General features: G+C 44.4%; 1 protein-coding gene across 1 annotated transcript in view; it reads left to right on the forward strand.

Moving 5' to 3' along the window:
* LOC144767708 (phospholipase A2 inhibitor and Ly6/PLAUR domain-containing protein-like) overlaps nucleotides 1-22,607 on the forward strand; it is a 151,704-nt gene that overhangs the window by 52,663 nt on the left and 76,434 nt on the right. The window contains exon 4 of the mRNA XM_078651097.1: nucleotides 1,193-1,342. Within this exon, the coding sequence (XP_078507223.1) occupies nucleotides 1,193-1,342 (150 nt within the window). The remainder of the gene's footprint in view (nucleotides 1-1,192; nucleotides 1,343-22,607) is intronic.

A 22,607-nucleotide genomic window follows, 5' to 3' on the forward strand; every position in this document is an offset into this window, starting at 1 on the left:
TTGTTTGGGTAGAAATACATTCTTATTAATAAAGTCAACCCTAACCACTGTGTTATGTTCTGAATCCTAGATGTGTGCTTCTCCAGACCAAGCACTCTTAAAACCTGCCTCCCAGCATAAGTAGCATGTGAATCCTACATCTTATAGTCCCCTTTGCCTTATGTAACAGTTTCTATACTCTTAATACACATGTATGGTAAATTTTCTCTGTATGTGAGTGTGTGTGTAGTGTTTCAACAACCTACAATGGTATGAGAGGTGCTATAAAACAAAATAAAGTACATGTGAGAGAGAGGCTGTGCAGAGATGACAGCCTTAATAGGTTTTAAAAAAGGGTACTGACTAAAAATGGAGTAGCTGAAGCTTCTACCAGCAGACTAGTCCACCCAAGGCCAGAGCCTTTAAAACAGATTTGGAAAAATCATAAGATTGTTGCAATAATGTAACATTGCATCACTTGTAGAAAGTCCCAAATTTCCCTGACTCAACTCAATCATAGCCCATTGGAACACCAAAGTTTTAGCAACCACATGTATGAACACTATATGAGTGCTCTAGGTTATTCCTCAACCCAAGAAAGTGTTGGGGCCTTTCAGGGTTCTCTTTGTATTGTGTTTAATTTACTATTTGACACACATGTAAATAAAAGACTGTGCCATCTTGAGTTTGTTGAGTGTTATTTACTTTATCGGGCTATATCTTAATCTCTATTAAATACTTCTCCAAGAATAAGACTTGATGGTGTGGCTTCACTATCCCAGTGGAGAGTGAAAAGGCCTCACAGTCGACATTCTATGAAGTATATGGTGTTGGCTCCAAGGTTTATCCTGTGGAGTCCATGGGCAACAATGTTGTGGTCAGAGGTTCTGGGGAAAATGTTAATCCATGCATTGCAGGTGAGACTGGCAGTACCTTTGGTGCTGCACGTCCACAGTAGAGGAGATGTATTGATGGACTTGCTTATTTCCCAGTCTGGATAATGTATGTTTGTCCAGGAATGTACACTGGGGTTCCTAGCTACCTAATGGAGGTGGCTAACTGGGACAGTCTTACAGGGAGTGATGTGGTCCATGTAAAGACAGGTCCTCATATCCCGTTGATGTTGGGTCAGAAATCAACACCTTTTATGATGTTTTCAATTCCTCAAATGTAGTGGGAAAAAAACTGAGATGTATATTCCTTGTCCCTTTAGTGCCTCCTGTAAATGTGACGGAGAACGGATATAAGTGTCCAACTTGCTCCTTGAACAATTCCGCTAATGAATGTAAACCTGTGGACGACCTTCTCTGTGTAGGCATGGCGGACCAGTGTGCCACCTACACTAGAACAAGCCACAAAAAAGGTAACCCTCATGGATGATGCATCATTGTTATCAGTTATTTCTTAATGTTACTTATTAACAGATCCCAGTAAAAAGCTGTGCATAATGATGTATAATTGTACAGCGAACTGATATGCTGTGTCTAAGAGCACTAGACAAGAATGCTAACATAAAATAAGCTTTTATTTATTAAATAAAATAAAATATGCATTTATTTAAATGCAGCAGCATTTTACATTTTGAAAAACAGTGTTGTACATTAAAGAAAGAATACACTTATTTCATGGGAGTGAAAACGGGTAGAGTGGAACAGAAACAACATGGTCATAGATATGTGAGTACCGTCGAACCTGAAACATGTTAACAGGTCAAGGTAACGGGCAAATGACTCCTTGCTTGAGGTACATAGGCACAACTGACATAGCTGTACTCTTAAGAAGAACTGCATGCAGAGCTCAAATGGGTTAAAATATGGGGGATCTCTGAAATGGGTGTGGCCTTTGCAGTTATAGCTGTGACTTAAACACAAACAGTTTCTGTGTGAGAGCTCTTAGTCGCAGCTGTTATAAACACCTGAAGATGGCTTAGTCCAAAGTATGCACCGTAGAAGAGTAATATGCTAAAAAAAATACACCAAAAGCAACATCCCGGAAGTAGCCAACACTCTAATGGAGTGGAAGATTCGGAACACAATCTGAAATCTGAACTGAATCACTGACATGGATTACCTAAAACTCTATTTATTGCTCAGAAATCTGATGGAAATCAAGGGCATGAATATATACCCCAAAAAGGATCTGTTTTGATGTCTGTTCTAAAATACTTCGTTTATGGGGTGGAGTTCCGTCCCAAAACCAGTGGCACAGCCCTATACTGTCTCTTCAATTACATCCAACACATTATACTCCATTTTTCACATTGTACTCATATTTAATCCGCTCTTTCACATTGGTCCCCTTTTTGCCACACGCAAGGTGATGCTATTTTCAAAGGTTTCTCATGTTCAAGTTGTGTCCATGCGGACCTCTCCTCAAGAACACGTACAGATGCATTGTTTCTCCAAAGCAGTTTATTAAACCCAATGCATTTCGCATTGCAAGGGCCCCAGTAGCCCGAATCTGTTCTGAGGCACTTATCAAAGCCAATTCAGTGTTGTGATGCTTCCTAAATCCGATTTGGCAAGGATCTGGTCCTCGATAAAAGCTGTGATCTGTGATTTAAGAGCTTTCTCGATTATTTTTGCCGGAACAGGAAATCTGGAAATAGGACAATATTTCCCAGGATCTAGAGGATTTATGTTGCCTTTTTTGATTAAACTGAGAATATGCGCTATTTTCCAGGTGCTAGAGAATTTTCATGACCTAACCATAAGATTAAAAATATCTGTTAGGTAGTCTGAAAATAGTGTCAGCCACTAAATGTGTGGTTTTTGGTGGGCATGGATTGTGTGGAGAGCCTGATTTAGTTTGCAGGAGGATGGTTTTAATTTGGCCCTGGGAACGTTCAGGGAAAGAGATTAAATGAGACTTGCATTCATTATTATTGAGTTGGGAGTCAACATGACATTCAATGGTCTTACATTGGGTAGTCGTTATGATCATTCAAAGGATTAGAGGAAAAAAGATTAAAGACCGACTTAACCTTATCTTAAGGCCAGTGAATTACAAAAAGTTTGATCCATTCCCTGAAACCCCTTTTGGAGAGGTTTAGAAAGCTGTTTGACAGATACAAAAAGTTCTTTTGTAGAGTTTTTGAAAGTTTCTATCTTCTGAATTAAGTATTTGGATTTTTCTTTAAAAATACATTTTTCATATGAGGCTAAAATAGGCTCATAACTACTTTTTTTATGAGTCCTCATAATAACGCCCCCATTTCCTTTCCTGCCAGCAACATGCTTGTTTAAGCAGTCTTAGGCTTTCTGTGAACCAAGGTTTGCAGGGGATGTCCTGGTTTCTCCTATGGGGTTTGATTGGTGCAATTTTATCTGTGGCGTTCTCCAGCCAACCCTAATAGGTTACCTGCTTTGTCGGGTTCCGTGTTTATGCAAGGCTGTGTTTCTGATAAGGTAGCTTCTAGTGATATCTCCTTTATCAGATGCCAGTTATGTGAAAGCCTTGCTGGATCCATTTTGTTCTGAGGTGTCTTTAAAGAGGCTACATTAAAATAAAACTAGCTGCTCTATGATCACACCATAGCAAGGGTAGGACTGTTGGTGTGGATAAGTGAGGCAGTCAGAAAAGATCCCATCAAGAAGATGACCTTCCTGATGCTTTGGTTCATTTACCCGTTGTTCCAACCCTAGACTAAGCAGCATGAGACATGTCGCGTCCGTATTCACAGAGTGTTCTAGGTGCATACTAAAATCACATAGAATTGTAAAATCTGGTGACTCAATTTCTAAATCTAAGAACTGAAAAAAAGTGGAGAAGAAACCATAACAAGTCCCAGGGTTCCGGAACACAAAAGTATTCCATTAAAGGAAATAATGTTTTTTACGGGGTGTGGCTAGCTAGCCAAAATGGCAGACACAAATCTTAAGCTCCATTCACCATCCCCTAAAACTCCAATATATTTATCCTGCACAAGCGCCATCTCAACGAATGCTGATTGGGACTGTACCCCTGAAACCCAGCGGCACCTGCTGATTATAATACTGGGCTAATTGACCCATTGATGCCATGAATATGTAAGCAACGAACATCTGTCCCTGGCCGTAGTGTGGACGCGCGCGGGCGCCTGGTGGTAGAAGATGGCCACCCGCGCCTGAATGCCTGCGACTGGAGCTGTGGGCTGCATCCGCACGGACCTAATGCTGCGTGAAGAGAGCACCACTACAGGCAGGAGACCTGGTACTTGTCTGTGCCACCTCTTGAAGCTCCACAGCCCTATCCACTGTGTGGCCATGCGCGGACGACCGGTGCTAGAAGATGGACGTCTGCGCCTGACTGCCTGAGACTGGTGCTGTGGGGAACCTTCACCAGGACCTGGCGCCGCATGGAAGGAGGGTACCCGGTACTTGGCCGCGTCGCCTCCCGGAGCTCTACGGCCCTATACACTGTGAGGCTGAGCGCGGATGCCTGGTGCTGGGGAATGGCCGCCCACGCCTGAGTGCCTGCACCCGGTGCTGTGGGGGGCCTCTGCCAGGAAATGCTGCAGCGGAGTAAGGACACCACCACAAGCGGGAGACTGGCTTTGAGGAACGCCACTCTCCGGAACTGTATGTCCCTGTCTGCCATACACAGGAGACTGATGCTGGAGGAGGAAAGCCTGCGCCTAGGTGTCAGCACCCGGAGCTGTGAGGGCCTTTTTTTCCCGGGCCTGGCATCGCGCGACAGGACTGCCGCCAAAAGAGAGAGGCCCGGAATTGAGCTACAACACCCTCCTGAAGATGTAGCTGACTCAATAAAGGGGGTGGCAACCGACCCCCCTGAGATATGTTTGCCCATGCAGGGCGGCGGCAATGGTAGCAGAGGAGAGGGGTGGAGCATGGCACTAACATCGTGCAGAGACTGCTGCTGGGGACACTGAGGTGCCCAATCAACTCCCCTGCCCGCAGCCCCTGACTGCCGGAACACGGATTATAGTGGCAACACTATGTAGGGGCCCGCACGCTGGGGCCATGTGGAGTCAACAGCCGATTGGAGGGGGGCTGCCTGAGCCGGTGGGAGCGACAGACACAAGACTGGAACTCGTGCGGGACCCTGTAGCCTAGCGGGCATAGCACACGCACAGAGCACCCCATTGAAATTGAGTGACACGGGCCCTGGTAAATTGTGGCTCTTGGAGATGGCTTGCTGTGGCGAAAGGCGTGTGGCTGTAGGGTGACGGAACTAAGTATGGGAACATTTTGTGAATTCACGATACATGAATTTGCACGAAAGCGTACTCGCGGTTCGCAAAATACGTGAACTTATGTGAGATTGCGGATTTTATTATTTTTGGGAGTTCGCGGCATTTTTTTCACCGCGGCTCCCACGAAGTTACCCATGCAGTCGTATATGGGCGCGGCCGTCTTGTTTTTCACTGTTCGCGTTGCGTATTCCCATTTCCGGTCGCTAGTTGCATGCTTGTGTTGCGCATTTCCTGTTTCTGGTCGCAGTTGCGTGTTCGTATCCGTTTTTGCGTGCTCACAAGGAAAATATCGCGCATACTTACCCACCTGGTTGCAATGGGGGCGGCCATCTTGTTTTTCATTTATTGCTATGGTTCTGGGCATGCCTTCAATCTCTTTGATCCTTTGTTTGGTTGAACTTTTTTTTATCTTTTTACTCATTATCTATCTCTCTATTTTTGTACATCTATATTTTGTGTTTTTTTCTACTTTTCATTACTTTAATAACTACTTTTTCTAACTCTCTCTTTTCTTTTATTTACTTTTTCTCTATTCTTTTCTTTAACCCAGGACCATGGCAAAGGGAGCCGGCAAGTCCAAGGGGAAGAGTCCCGCACACCGCAGCCGGCTCCCCTGCGGGCGTATAAGGGGGGCATCTGTAATTCCCAGGGAGATCTTCAGCGCGGTGGAGTTGGCGGCACTGGTCTTCTTCGTGCAGAGCCACATCCCCAAGACCATCGCAGCAGGTGGCAGGTGCGGTACCGGGTACGGCCTCCAGGAGCGTCGCCAGCTATGGGGTAAGGTGTGCCGGGCCTTGTATCGGGAGTCAGGGGTCCGGCGCACGTACAACAAGGTGACGCACCGGTGGTCCGACATACTGGACCGGGAACAAGACCTGCTCGACCTGCTTGGCGTCGAGATCCCTGGGATTGGTGAGTACTAGTAGCTATTTAATAACTACTTTGTTTTCTTCTGCTCTGTGTTATATTGCAAATATATGTTTTTTCCGAAGAGCAAGAATGCTGCCAATTACATTGAAAGTAAATTATGCTTTAAAAGCTTCTGTGATTGCAGGTGCTCGCCTGCTCAGTGGCGGTGCTACTATGCTTACTTGTTTTCAATTTTGTGCTCATTTGACCCGAGTGATTATGTATGAGTGTACTTTACAGAACTGCATAATGCTAGAGACTAGAGACTCAAGTCCAGTCCTTCCTTTCTACTCATACAACTAAGAGGAGATAGTGTTATTTAGTAGGAACATTTTTAGTGGTCTGCAATCATGACGGACTGTGTCTGTCACTTCGCGTGCTGCTGAGTGCTGCCAGTCCTAGTAGAACCTTTTTATAGTTGGTTTAGTGAGTTACATAACTTTCCAAGTAGACAGTCCGGGAATCCAGAAATACTAATATCCTAGTAGACCACATCAGGTAGGTCAATACATTTAGTGCAATTGTTGTTTATTTCCCCGAAATAATTTGTTATTGTTTTTTTGAAATGTTTGATTTCATTGACAACGATCATCCATGTTTGTGTCTTTCTTTCATGTACATCAGCACCTCCCAGGGGCAAGAGGACAGAGGTGGCGGCGCCGGCGGAGCAGGAAGGCCAGGATCGGTCCACTGAGGGCTCTTCTGCTGGCCCCAGTAAGTTTTCCTGTTAATATTAATAAATATTCTTCCCTAACTTTTACAGCACCTAATTTTTAAAAATATTCATCCTAATTCTATTTTTCCCAAATCGTCTTTGATCTTCTTGTAGACTGTTTCTAAATTCTTATCCTGCCTCTGCTATGACTCTCTGTGCTACTACTATTTATTATTATTAGTCTGTCTGTGTAGCTAGCTTAGCTTGCACAGTTGGCAAAAGGTGTTAAATAAAACTCCTATTCAGCAATAGCTCTAGGCACTGAGTGCAGTCCTCTGGGTTGTCCATAATGTCTATTGAAGTCTTCTTAATGTTTATGCTTTGACAATTCCCAACAATAAAATGTCAATAGCCACCAAGAATAAGATACTAGTTTACTTTTTGATTGGATAGGAGGACAAAAATACTACCGCTGCAGGGACTATTCTGCACATACAGTACTATGGACAAGAAATAGGGCATTGGTGATAATAGGCGCAGTTAGACTTTCAACATACCTCAGTCATAACAGACGTTGAACCCCCAATCTCCTTACTAACTAGCTAGTGTGTCAGAGTCATTATTTAGCTCCCGAATGTAGCGATGGTCCCCAATGATTATACAACCCAGAACATAAGACTACGGTGTCAGAGTCCCAACCTCTCAGAGTCACGGAATCATGCTTGCAAATTGCAAACCCTTTCGCTCACTCACTCATGACCAAAAACCACAGAGTCTATGTAAGTTTTAAAGGTTTATTAAAAGTAAAACAACTAGCTCTGTGTGTACTCTGTATATTAATTTTCAATTGTGCTTTATATAAAAACATTTATTGAAATCAACTTCATACTAGAAGAGAAACAGTGAACTCATGAAAACTGAACAGTGGCTGATTTACACATTAATTGTAGAAGACCCCTCACCTGGTTGGAACTTAAAGTACTGGTGGTGATGATGATGAGTAACATATTGCTCTTGTTTGTAGAAGGGAATCTTCTGTCTGTTATGCGAAAAAAGGTGCGCGTTAAAAAGCAAGCATTCATCAGTTGTGCCAAATAGTGTAGCATTTTATGGCTAAACATAAATAAAAACACCCCCCCCCTTTCCGAAAGGGGAACTTTTAGTTTAGACTAGAGAGTCACAAATAATTAAATTTCCTTATTTTGTAAAAAAAATTTTAATTCCTAGACAAAATAGGGAGTGGTGTATATGGCATCTAAAAATATGAAATGTTTTTTCTAGGCGGAACACCATCGGCACAGACATACACCAGTCCGGGGCCAGCGCCGGGGTGGTCACTCCAGGGGTGGATGCGGTGCCACCAGTGGCCGCAGGAACTGCTGTGGGGAATGCCTTGGTAGTGGTGGGCAGTGGTAAGCTGTTATATTCTTTACTTATTGAGATTGCAGAGTAGGCTCGCTGCAGGGGTGTATGTTGTACAGTACAAGTACACTTTACTGTTAAGAAGTCTTACAAATTTAGAACTAAGTTTTTGTCAACCAGGTAGAAGACAGTCACCCTTGACTTCGCATTAGCAATAGCATTAGTGGCGGGAGTTGATGAGTAACCAATGGCTTCCTCTAAATTTGACTTCAACTCAGCTGTGAAAGTTTTATCCAGAAACCAAGTCAGATCAGAGATGAACTTGATGGATGGGATGAACGAAAAGGGAAAGAAGGGTGTAAGGAAGGAGGAAGGAGGAAGGAGGAAGGAGGAGCGAGTTAAATTAATGACTGGCAAAGAATGATACGTGTTTTTGAATGCAGGCAGAGGTGGCTGGTAGGAATCTGATGCATGACCGGTTAAAGCAAGGATGGGTGGAAGGAGAAAGAAAAGAGTACTGCCTGGGTGGGTGAAACAGAAACTGTATGTGTGCGCAATATATCCTATGTCAGATGACTTACAACCTGCGTTGATTGGATGCTACTTTGCGATGAGTTAACGCCAACATCACTGGTCGATGGTGAAAGAGCAATTAAAGTGGCTGCCTCTGCGGCACTCATGGGCTTGGGCCTAACTTGGCGTGGTGGCACTGAGACCAATGAAGCGGAGGTGCTGCTCCCAGCTTTGTCCCCGGCAGACACCGATGCTGCAGGCGTAGTTTTTTTTTTTCCAAAAAAAGTGGTGGTCGGCACACCAGTCTCCTTGGTAAGTGGTGCCACTTGCTTCTTCTGCTCCTTTTTACTGGCAGTGGCACTGGCAACTTTTTTGGTAGAGGAGCTACGGCTACCTTTCTTTGGGCCCATCTTCTTCAGATGTCAGAACAGCAGGACGCAGTTGCACGAGTTGCAGAGTTGTCTGAGACCTCACGTGAAGTCACGTGACGTTGTGCACACACCGCAGCAGGAGTTCTTCCTGGCACTACAAGAAGTGATGAAGATGAGGATGATTCCTGGTTCTCCGTCTTTGTGCACCTAAAAGCAAGGAAGCCAGAGGAACATCAGTAAATAAATGTTGCATATGTCGTGCTTCAATTAATACTATTGTCACTAGGCATTTATTATTATTAACACAACACACCCAAAAACCGAAAGACCCAAAATAAAAATGTATATTAAATTAATAGAAGAGAGACCACACAGAGAGAATTGTTTCATGCACCCATTCATAACCCTAGGCCTACTGGCCCGCAACCTTTCTGGCCTATGGCAAAAACTGCCTGGCCTCAACACAATATACCCCCCCACTCACATGTCCATCCATGCCCTAAATGATGTTTAAATTCAAGAGACCCCACAGAAAGACTTGGCTCATGCACCACTGGCTACCTCTGGGCATAATGGATCAAAGCAAGGCAGACTGGGTGCAGGTCTATGACACAAAGCACACTACCTGGCATCAAAATGGCCCCTACACCCCCACCCACATGGCCAGTCCCTGGACCAGGCCTCAAAATGGCCCCCACCCACATGGCCAGGCCCTGGACCAGGCCCCAACAACACCCAAAAAATCGAAATACACAGAAAAATCACCTCAATCCAATGCCATCCATGCCCTAAATGATGTTTAAATTCAAGAGACCCCACAGAAAGACTTGGTCAATGCACCACTGACTACCCCTGGGCCTATTGGCTAGTGTGGCTTTAGCACGCACCCCAAAATTAAAAAAAAACATCCACATATAACAGTGAGCTATTCAATTCCATGCCATCCATGCCGTAAATGATATTTAAGTTCAACAAAACTCACAGAAACAGTTGTATCATGCACCCATGACTAACCCTGGGCCTAATGGATACTGTGGCTACCCACAATATATTTTTTTTAAAGTTTGAAAAAGTGATCCAAACAAAAAGTCCTCAAATACAAATATCCAGCAGCAGCCACAAAGAGTAATCCTTCCAGCTCCAGATCCAAATGAAAAGTGACCAGGACATGGACAAAGCACTGGGAGGAGCATGCTGGACAGGAAGAGGAAGTTGGAGACTCTGGGGCACTTCCTTCCTCCCACCAACCCAAAAAATGGACTGCTTGCACAAAAAAGTGCAGCCAAATGTCAATCTGAGGAGTTATTCTGATCCAAATCATCATTTTTAGAAGGTTTATGCTGCCAGCGATAGATTTCTTGTGCAGAATGGCAATTTTTACGACTTTGTGAAAGCGAGCTGTTCAAATCTCCCGCCGGATGTCAGCTGAACGCCGCATCTACATATTCGCTATTGTCTACTCTCGCGATATGTGATTGCGGGCCGTTATGACGTATTTGCGTTCTCAAAGTCTCGCAGTGCAAGATGGCGATCACGCAGCCAGATACAAAATGGCGCAGCGCAAGCAAATCGGGAGGAAAACAACTCGGCAAACTCAGAATCACGGTAATTCAACGACGCGAGCGCGAGATTGTATTTTTGAAGCGCGAACAAGGAAAAAAAATTGTCAACTCACGAATTGCGAATTGTTTGACAATTTCGCGCGATTTGCGGATTGTGAAATTGCCAAATATTCGCAAATTTCACGAGCGGAACACATTTTCAGCCCATGCTTAGATGGAACTATGAGGCCCTGTGCAATGTGGCTGGGCCTGGGCCACTGTGAGGGCGACGGCACTTCAAGGTTGTGACTAGAGCAGTCCCACATCTTCAGTACAACCTAACAGCACTGTGCACCAGTAAGCAGTCTGAGATCAACACACCAGTAGTGCCTATCGAGAGATAACAGAATAGACTTGAGAGGGCACGAGCGGCCTGCTGAGATTACCGCAGAGAACCTCGCAACCCCCTCAGCTGGACTCTGGGAGTTGGTCCAACATTGCACAGCTGAACAGGTGCGGGGTGGAAACACTGACTGTGAGCAAGCACTGCAATCTCCCACTCCCACACACGTACACCCTTGTGGCCTGTGGAGACAGTATCCACACGGGCATCCACCACCGGAGAGCATAGCCTTGACCACACCGCAGTATAGTGGTGACTATAGACAATGTCTTGACCCCCTTGGCAGTTAATTGCGAATGCCCATGGCGCAGCAGCTTGTAATGGGCCGGATGAGAGCCAAATTACAGCAAGGGTCTCTGCACACTGGCTGTTTGGACCCCTTCAATATGAGCACTGGAGGGGGGATGGAGCCAGCGACCACCGCCCTGGAGGCCAAAATCAACTCAGTAGTCGCAGCAGTGGAAAGGATCGGGACTGCGTTAGATCACACAAGGACATATCTAGAGACCCTGATAGATAAAGTCACCTAGGACTTCACCTTACTACATGTGGACCACCGCAAGTTGACCAACAAAGTCATGGCACAAGGCCAAACGCTGAAGGAACTCCAACTTATAAAGCAAAACAATGCAGCTGCATTGCATGATTTGATAGACTGTGTTCACGACCTGGAAGACAGAGTGGAAGATGCAGAGGGACGTTGCCGCCACAACAACGTTCTCGTAGTGGGCCTGCTGGAAGGCGAAGGAGGGAGAAACCCGGAATAATTCACAGAGCGGTGGCTGCGCGATCTACTACCTCAAGGAACACTGTCAATGCAATTTGCAGTCGAGAGAGCCCACCGCATGCCGGCACAGAGACCCCAACCAGGAGCCAGACCTCGCCCATTTTCAAACTGCTAAATTACAGGGACAAAAATACAGTGCTCCGTAAAAAACACGCAAGATGGATTACCTCACAGTGAGCAGCAGTCAGGTTATGCTCTTCCCAGACTACACTGCTTTAGTGCAGAGACACAGGAGTAACTATACGGCGGTGAAATACCAACTCAGAACTCTAGAATTGCCTTATTTGCTGCTGTTCCCAGCCCGACTGTGAGTGATCACGAAAGAAGGGACTTGCTTCTTTGCCTCTTCCGAAGACGCGTGGGACTGGCTGGAGGAGTCGGGGTTGTGGACAGGCATGAGGCACTCAAGCCCAGAAGGAGACAACACAGCATGCAGACGACCCAGGAAATGATGAAGGCGAGGACCCTTAAGGAACGCAAAGCCAGGGACTGCGGCACCGAGTCCGGAGAACATGAGGAAGGAAAGACAGGGCGCCCTGGCAGCAGTCACAACTCTTGGATCTACTCATCCTAAAGAAAGACCGGACTTCTACATACAGGAAATGTTGGTGGCCAGTGGATCCTTGTCGCCGTCAACAGAGATGTCCGAAGAGCTCAACTTGCCGACAATTATCCTACAGACTGCTGATGGTATCATATGAGGTGGGACTACCAAGACAGATGCTGACGTAAGCAGCTTACGCAAATAGAACTCTGTTTATTGACGCCTATGATATTGCTAGCTGAAATGTGACGAGTAGGACCCACTGGGTTAAATGCAACACATTTCACATTGAGCTGGCGGGTTCTAACATGCCCGCTGTTAGCCATAGCACACATAACATTGGAAGGCAAGTTACGAGATGATTTCCATGATAGATAGATGGCGCACCACGCAAACTGGAATTAAGGGCGTGGCCATAACTCAACACCACTAGTACACATACCCCAACAGGCAGCACACTGACCTAGTTTGTACTACTCATTTGTTGTTGAGGTTTGGACAGACATTGCGCAATGTCTGCCCCAGATGTTATGTTGTTTTCAGTTTGCTTATTCTTATTGATTTTATTGCAGCATACTGACATGCTCACTCATGCCCCTGACCACCATGCCCTGTGGTGTACCCCGCCCTCGGTCCCAGTTGCTCAACTCAGCCAGAAATGACATAATCACATGGAACATACGTGGCATGTACAGACCTGTGCGTCGCTATTCCATATTTGCGTACCTCCAGAGACACTCAGCTGCAATCACTCTGCTGCAGGAAACACAAATGACCCAGCCGGAACTGGACAGGCTACGCAAACGTTAAAGGGGACAAATATATGGCACAACATACTTGACGCATGCGAGGGGCACATTAATTTGGGTGAGAGTGGGCACCCTGTTCAGCTGCGCAGAGACAATGATAGATCCTGCAGGCAGGCACACCTTAGTGAAAGGGACACTCAATGGACAGCAGGTACTCCTAGGCTCCATATATGCCCAGAACACAGACCAACACTTGTTTCTGGTGGAACTGTCTACAAGACTGACCCCCCTTACGTTGGACTCCCTTGGCTAATAGGCGGGGATTTCAACTCGGTGCTTGGTGTGCACATGGATAGATCCTTCCCACTCCTCCGGACAACGGCAGCTGTGTTGACTGCACAGGCGCTTTCAGACTGGCTGTTGCAATGGGCGTTAATGGACCTGTGGTGGGTCCTCCATCCCACTGACCGCATCTACTCCTACTACTCAGCGGTACATGACTTTCATGTATGGCTGGATAGAGTTGTGGGTTCCCCGTCGCTATCTCTCCTAGTTGAGACAGTAGACTACCTGGGGTGGACACATTATGACCATAACCCATGATGCTTTGGTTGAACTGGGAGCCTGACCACCCCCCCATACCTACTTGGCACCTACGAGCCAACTGCGCTGGAGGATCCAGAGTTCTGAGCATCCCTGGAGATGACGGTTCTCGAATACTTTGATCTCAACGAGGGATTGGCGAGCTCCAAACTAGTGGAATGGGTTGCCCACAAAATTGAGGCCACTGTCTCGGTGCCACATGGAACATACTCAAAAAGTTATCTTTGTCACTTGCTCGCCTGGAATCATAACTACTGCAGTATGAACGTGAGGGGGAGGGTGGCGATGGGCAATCCAGCCTACTTGAAAAGCTTAGGACACAACATGCCGAACTCATAGAAAACTAAGGTGCCACAACTACACTGCCCACACAGCCCGCACCCATGCCAAAGCGGATAGAGCAGGTCGCCTACTACCCTGGCTACTGAAGCAGGAAAGCAGAGGGGGCCCTAGTGTGCACACTGAGGGAGATACATAAGGTAAGGTCGGATTATTACTCACTGTTATACCAATCCAAAGGACGATGCTCAAGCCTTGACCTGGAGAAGTTCCTAGAACCTGTTCACCTACCCACGGCCTCAGGAGCACATCAAGAGGCCCTTAATGCTCCCCTCACCCTAGAGGAAATAGGCAAAGCAATAGGGTCAATGGCGTCTGGGAAAACGCCGGGGGCCAGATGGCCTGCCGGCTGAATACTGCAAAGCCTACAGGGAGCCACTGGTGCAGCGACTACATACCCTGTACGCAACAGTCCTGGAGGAACAAACATAGGCCCCGTCGTTGCAAGAGGCTTACCTGGTGTCTCTGCTAAAACCTGATAGAAACTCTGAAAACTTAGGATCATACAGGCCACTGGCACTCCTAAATGTGGACTACAAAATACTTGCCAATGTACTGGTGGAGCGGTTGGCGCCCGTGGTTCCCAAGTTGGTCCATACCGACCAGAATGGGTTTGCGCCCAAGCGTAGCACATTGCTGAATTTATGGAGGTTCCTCAGGGTGGCTTTGGACAGTTTGAGGGGGGGCCCAGGGCGGGATGCCTGGTGTTGGACCTTGAGAAGGCTTTCAACTACATGGAGTCGAGCTATCTAATAGCAGGGCTGATCTAGGTTGGTATTTCCTCCAGATGGTTCACCTGTTATACAAAAACCCCACAGTTGGGACCATACATCTCAGACGCCATACCTATACACAGAGGCACTAGACAGGGGTGCCCTCGATCGCCTCTCCTTTTCACACTCACAATCGAACCCCTGGCAGCGGCCTGCGAGCGACGCTGGGTGATGGAATACCTTTAGGTGATGTGACACACCAGGTGTCGCTATACGCAGACGGCCTCCTAGTATTTGTGAGAGATGTGGGAAGCATACCGGCCCAATTGGAGCATACACTGCGCGACTTTGCCACTCTCTCAGGCCTTCAAGTGAATGCCAACAAGTCCTGCCTTTAAGCATTCAATGGAGACACTCAAGATCCGAGTTATATCTCAGAGGGCACGAGGGTACAGTGGAAGGGGGGACACTTTCCGCTATCGCAGTATTCAGATATACCGCCAACCAGCAGACCTTTTTGATGGAAATCTGGGACGAGCAGTGACAGTCATCAAATCGCAAGTGAACTTTTGGAGAACGCTACCGCTGTCAGTCACTGACAGGGTGGCACTATCCAAGATGGTGATACTTCCTCTTGACTCCTGTATTATTTTACTAACCTGCCTATTTATGTACCAGCGGCCTTCTTCGCCACACTTACTAAACTGCTCAGGGACTTCATAAGATAACACTAGCAAAGTCATACTTGCCCACCGATCAAGAGGGACTAGCCGCGCCTTGTATCAAGCACTATTATTTGGCTGCACAGTTGCAGTGGATAGCACGCTGGCTTGCTGATAGGGGTCGTGAAGACACTGCGACCTGAGCCCCGCTCCTCTCTCTGAATGATATCACCAAGCTTTTCCACCCAGCCTTTAAAGCCCCAATGCCTACCCCTCTCCACATGGCAGTGGCTTATAGTTGCTATCGCCGCTACCTGCACCTCACCAAAACACTAGTCCCTTACGCACAGGCTATACCATTAGTGGGCTTCCCCAGCGGGCCTAGGTTGCTCACATCTCTTGAACTAGTGGACTGGCACGAAGCTGACATACAGACATTGGGAGACTTGTACCGGGATGGCACGCTCATACCATATGAGTCCCTGGTCGACGAGGTGGGGCTGCTGCCGGGACAATTTCTAAGACACCGCTCCCTGATTCAGACACTAACCTCTAGATGGGGAGACCTGGAAGCAGAACCAAGCCAGCACCTAACCATACAGTACCTCCATGTCATGGGACGTGGTAGACACTTGGTCCATTGGTTTGCAGCATCCCTTTGTACACATGCAGCGATAACTTTAGACCCACTGCGACGCAGATGGGAAGCAGACCTGGAGCAGCAGTTAGAGGACAGGGAATGAAAAAAGTTGCTATAGAGCCCAACGCGAAATCCTAGAAACATGAGGTTCCGACAAATACAACTACTTATAGTCCACAGAGCATACCTCACACCTGAAAAGATAAACAATTACTTTCACCGCACAGATGCGATGTGCCTCAGTGCGAGGCAGTGGGCGTTGGACTGGTACACATGCTATGGGGCTGTCACAAGTTACACACCTATTTGGCAAGCGGTGGTCGAAGCGCTGCATACCTGCACGGACCGCAACATTCCCTTTAAATGACCTGTTTACCTATTACACCACTACCACAGGTCTCTGACCACAAAGGTCCCCTCTTGCTTCTTAGACCTAGGTTTAGTGTTAGATAAGCGGCTCCTAACCAGGAAATAGAAGGCGTGAGACCCACCACACATACGGGCATAGAGGTACTCGCTCGTAGCATGGGCCAAACCAGAAGGAATCGCCATTCTGCGGGAAGAGACGTTAGGGCTGCAAAAGACACCTATAGCAGTGCAATGGGAGGGACTCCTTCAAGCCCTGATGCGAATTGGGGGAGACGACCCTGAGAGGCGGCCAGGAAGTGGGGGAGACATCCAGATAGGGGGGGTCGGTAGCCCGATTTCAAACATCTGCAATGACATGCAAGTGCACGCATACCAGCTGGCACCTGGGGTGCGCTACGGCATGGGTAGTAGGTGGGAAGGATGACCTGAGGTGCTGGGGAAGGGGAGGAGGCCATGGGGGTAAAAAGGGGGGAAGAGGCAGGGGGAAGAACACACACCTGGAAGTCGGTACAAGCTGCTGGTGTTAGTTTTGAGCTTTTGTTGTTTTTTTTTTTGCTTGCAACGTCTGTACACTTGCCCGAACTGTATGATCCGCAAAGAATCTGCACGAAACGCAAATGGAGCCACATCAATAATATATAATGGCTGTTATCCTTGTTGAACATGCACTGTCCTGTCGGGATTCAGTTGGTAGCTGAGCCTGTAACAACATCAAAATGTTTCTCTGCCATATATCCCTGTTCAACTGTAATATATCTTCAATGTAGATAGATGGTTGAGAGCAAGATGCCCAGTATCTATGCCCAAGTATCATCCTTGGCTAGTGACGACCCTGCTCTCTTGGTTTTCCAGATGACAAAGTTCCGCCAAATGGGTGGGCTGATGGAAACCATGCTCAAGCCTGAGATTGTGCGAGTTATGTATCATTGGTGAACTGTAGTTGCTTTTACATTTGTGGTCTTTCTATCACACCAAATAGACCGGTTCCCTTCCTTTAGTTGGCAACTTTATGTGATACCTACATTTTATCTTTCAGGATGATGCAATCTTTAAAAAATATTAATGAAACAGATTTAAACAAAAAATTAAAGGAAATAATGCTTTGACAGTTGAATTTTAAAGGCTAGCACCTTAACCTCTTTTAGGTCCGTAAAGGAGCCTGTAAAGGTCTGGTGGAATATTATTATAATACCTCCCCCTTTTTTTCCTATCCTGTCTACCCTATGACAGAGGAAGCCTGAGAGGACCGCTAGGGCCGGATCTGGTCCAGCCCCTGCGTCAGCCCAGGATTCTGTGACAAATGCTATGTCTAGGCACTGAGCATCTAATAAGTCCGCAAACTCCAGAGCGTGCTTTATCAAGGAAATGTGCATTTATAAGGGTGCAACAACCCAGATTTGTGTCAGTGGCAATATTTCCTTCAGGTATATAGAGAGTACTCACTTTCAGGTTAAGAAGGCACATGTTACATATATGACAAGTCACTGACTCATCACAGTCCTCAGGTGATAAGGCTTGGCCATTGCAGGTCCTACCTGAGTTAAGTTCTAGAAGTGAATCTTTGGAATAATTAAAGGCCCTATGGTATTGAATGGAGGAACTGCCAGGGGGACCGGCACTAGGCACGGGCCAGGCACGAGGGGCGCAGACGGGCTTACCTTTGGTGCGCCTATGGCGCGCCTGCTGTGTGCGTCCGCTGCGTCATAGTTGTATTTTATACAGGAAAGGCGCAATGGGAGAAACAAGTGTATACTACATATATAATATGTACAGCAGGCATGGGTGTATTGGTGCTGAGCTTGGTTAACATACGGCTGATCTGCCCGCAGATTCTTTTAAAATAGAGACAGGTACTTTTTCATTGAAAATTTGAGCTGTTGTCTGCCCTGCTAGAAGATACTATAGCTGATGAGGATGAAGCCTGGGGTGTTCCTGGCCTCACACTCCTCCTGGTCAAGAGGTGGTCTGTATTATAGCTAAATATAGTGTTCAATGGGAGAACCAATTCTGACTGGGAGGGGAGCCACACATATCATCGCCCACAGTGCAGCAGCCTTTTTGGCTAAATCATATTTGACATTAGGTTGTGGCAATCTTTGGCAGACATGGCAGTAGTCCTCAGGCAGAGGTGTACAAACACAATATCGACTTTTTAATTTCGAAGTACAGTAATATGGAGTTGTGATTATCGAAGGGACAGAATATCGACATCAAGAATTCGGTGACCAGAATATCGACCTTAAGGTAAGAAATATCATTTATGTTAATATCGAAGTCAGTAATATCATTTGCAAAAATATTGTTGTTAGTAATATCGATGTTTACATTAGTGTTATGTATTTTAGTATGTTTTTGTTATGTATGTGTTTTATATTTTCTGTTATGTAGTGTTTTTTTTAAAAACAAATTCTATTACATTTTTAGAGGTTAGTTATTTTTTTTCAAAGTAAATTTTGTGTTTTAGTAACGTAGCTGGTTGTGAGTTTATAGGGGGATAGGTTGATAGGTTGGCAAGTAATTTAATTATAGTAAATTAAATAACAGTTTTTGGAAATGATTAATTATTTTTAATTAAATGTTTACATTTAGTTCTGTAGGGGGTTGTGGGTTTATAGGGGAATAGGGTGGGAAGTAATTAATTATAATAAAGTAATTATTAATGTATATGTTTTAGTATTAATAATTTTTGTTTTATTATTAGTTATTAATTGGTAATTCATTTTTATTAATTGATTACTTTTTAATTGTGTTAATTTAGTTTAGGAGCGGGTTGTGGGTTTTTGGGGGAATAGGGTGGGAAGTAATTTATTATATTTAATTAATTCGAAATTTTTATTTATTGGCATTGATAATTAATGTATTGTTGAATATGTATTTATTAATTATTTATTTTTAATTTATTAAATGATAATTATATGAATTATGTTAATTTTTATAGGGCGTATTTTGTGGATGATTTATAGGGGAATAGGGTGAGAGGTAAATTTTAATAAATTAATTATACATTTGTATTTATTGGTATTGAATTTTGATTTATTGTTAATTAATTATTAATTGGTCATTAATTATTAATTGAATAATTGATAATTATATGAATTGTGTTAAGTTTTTTAGGGGTTTATAAGGGATTTGGGTGGGAAGTAAATTAATTATAATAAAGTCATGAATTGTTATTTATTGTTATTGATCATTAATGTATTGTTGATTAATTAATAATTGGTATTTTGTATTAATGTATCGTTTATTATATTAAATGTGTTAATTTATTTTTGGAGTAGGTTGTGGGTTTATAGGGGAATAGGGTGGGAAGTAATTTAATTGTATTAAAGTAAATATTATTTTAATTTATTGGTATTCATAATTAATATATTTTTAAATAGTTATTAATTGCTTATTTAATTAAAACATTATTTAATTGATAAGCATGTGAATTTTAACCCTCTGCTATCCAACACTTTCCCTACAGTTGCACTATCTGGAGTGGGAATAGTGATTTTAACCCTTTCGCTATCTAACACTTTCCTTACTGTTGCACTCTTTGGAGTGGAAATAGTGATTATTACTCCTACGCTATCCAACACTTTACCTACTGTTGCACTCTCTGGAGTAGTAATTTTAACCTCTACGCTATCTAACACTTTCCCTACTGTTGCACTCTCTGGAGTGGAAATAGTATGTGTAACCCCTTCACTATCCAACACTTTCCCTACTGTTGCACTTTCTGGAGTGGGAATAGTAGTTTTTACCCCAACGCTATCCAACACTTTCCCTTCTGTTGTACTCTCTGGAGTGGGGATAATAATGTTTACCCCTACGCTATTCAACACTTTCCCTACTGTTGCAGTCACTGGAGTGGGAATAGTAATTTTTACATCTTTGCTATCCAAAACTTTCCCTACTGTTGAACTCAGTGGAGTGAAATAGTAATGTTAACCATTTCCCTATCCAACACTTTGCCTACTGTTGCACTCTCTGGAGTGGGAATAGTAATGTTTACCCCTACACTGTCACGCGCCAGGCTTCCTGCATCTTATCTCTGTTCCCCAATAGGGTACTACCTCTCCCATAATGCATTGGAATGGTGGGTGGGTTGTGTGCTGTCCCATACTGCGCTGAGAAGACAGTCAGATGACCTCTATGGCTTATAAGCAGTCTGCCCCCGTTCTCAGGTACTTGGCTCCCTTCTTCCGGTAGACCACGCCCCTCTGTGCTGGATCGTTTGTGTTTGGAGATTCCTTCAACACCCTTGAACCCTGTTGGGAAGACTTTAAATTAAGCGCAAGGCTGTGCTACTAGCCTTCTTTTTCTTTTTCAGCAGCGCTGCTACTGTGCGATTGACTTTTCTTTTGTTTTTTCACTCACAGGCTCTAAAGTGAATGTTACAATGTAAACTCTTTTGTCAGCCCTTTGATAACTCTATTGTGTATCCATAGAATTGGTTGCTACTCTGCTCCACTGCGTGGAACGCTTAGGGTAGAGGCAGTGGAGCCTTTTATTTTTTATGTTATTAAGTCTTCCACATATCTTTTTTTTTTAATTCGGAAAATCCTGCAACCTAGGGATTCTACGGCACCATAGTAATTGCTTTCTACTAGCAGGCGTATGCCTGTGGACTTTTGTTTCATTACCACTTACACGTTAAGGGATAATAAGACTGATATCAGTTTCTTCCATCATACTGACCTCTGCTCACCTGGGACACACTCTCAAATACAGGTGGGTATGGGAGAGCACACAACTCACATTCACTAACCTTTGTAAAACCGTGTCATGCCCATCGCACGATTGCAGGGGAAAAACTTCTTTCATTCTTGTCTCTTTTCTTCTTTCATTTTATTATTTTCTTGAACTCTGCAGTGCACGAACACACCCTCCTGGTTTTTGCTCCTTCATTTTGCGTGCCCTGTTGGAAATCTTCCTGGTGGTTCTGAGTCATCTCTTCTCTCCTGGGGGCTAGTAGTCATACCTTTTGTGCACTTTTTATTGGTTGACGGTGACTATACGTTAGGGGAGCGTGGGGGCCAGCTCTTTGCTCCTGAGGATATTGGTTATTCTGCCACGTGGAAGAGGTTCCTTGACATACGCTATCCAACACTTTACCTACTGTTGCAATCTCTGGAGTGGTAATAGTCATTTTTACCCCTACGCTATCCAACACTTTCCCTACTGTTGTTTGTTATATATATTTTTTTATATTTTTATTTTTATTACATGTATGTGTGAATATGTATTTATAATTTATAAAATGTGTTTTACAATTTATACGTTAATAAAATATGTATTTATGAATATTATTAAGTAAGTATATATGTTACATTTTAAAGGTATATGTTAAATTTATTTTAACATTGTATGTAGTAGTTATAATTATTAAACATTTTAAAATATTTTTAACTATGTTTCTTTTAATTATATGTATTATTTACTTTATTTTACATTTTTTAACATAAAAAACGATATTTTTAACAATGATATTTTTGACATCAATATTTTTTTTCTAATATTTTTTTACTTTCAATAATAGATTGGACTTCGATATTCTGGACATCAATATTCTTGTGTCGATATTTCTGTACTAAGATATTCTGACTGTCGTTATTCTGTCAGTATTCCCTAGGCAGGATAGTGATCATCATTCTCTAGGGATGACGTTGGGTGCTCTGGGCAACACCCTTCTGAATACCAATAATTGGTGTAGACTCAAGTGGAGCTCTCTGACAGAATCAGAAGTAGCATTGGAAAAAATCTTTGTGTCTGTTAACTTGGATGCTGTTGCAGCAGATTTTAGGACCCCAGATGACTCAACTTCCCTGTTGAGATTGAGTGAATTTTGAAAGCTTATGTTTTCCTCACTAAGGAACTTATTCTTGATAAAAGCTAGGCCCATTCCCATTAGGAAGAAAGAGGCCCCCTGCCACGCCTGCTGAGTGGCCAAGTGGGCCCTTTCCAGATCCATCAAAACTGCGTGTAAGTCCCCATCTGGATAGCCAGGCCACTCAACAAAAATCAATTGTTAATTCTAAAAGAGATTGGGAACCTTCTACAGGGTACTTGGCCTTCATCAGGTTCATGATCTTCTCCCTCAGTCTCATGATTCTGAACTATCTCCCCTGGATGATGATTGGGTTAAACACTGTTAGTTCTGAGCATCATCCTCTGCACCCAAGAACTTAATATGAAAACATCTGGATTGCTGATGTGCAGTGTACTATAAACTTGTGTGAATTTTGAAAAATAATTTGAATTACAAACTGTGTGCTTCATGTCCTGGATG

Source organism: Lissotriton helveticus, chromosome 7 (genome assembly GCF_964261635.1).
Source record: "Lissotriton helveticus chromosome 7, aLisHel1.1, whole genome shotgun sequence".
NCBI classification, from domain to species: Eukaryota; Metazoa; Chordata; class Amphibia; order Caudata; family Salamandridae; genus Lissotriton; species Lissotriton helveticus.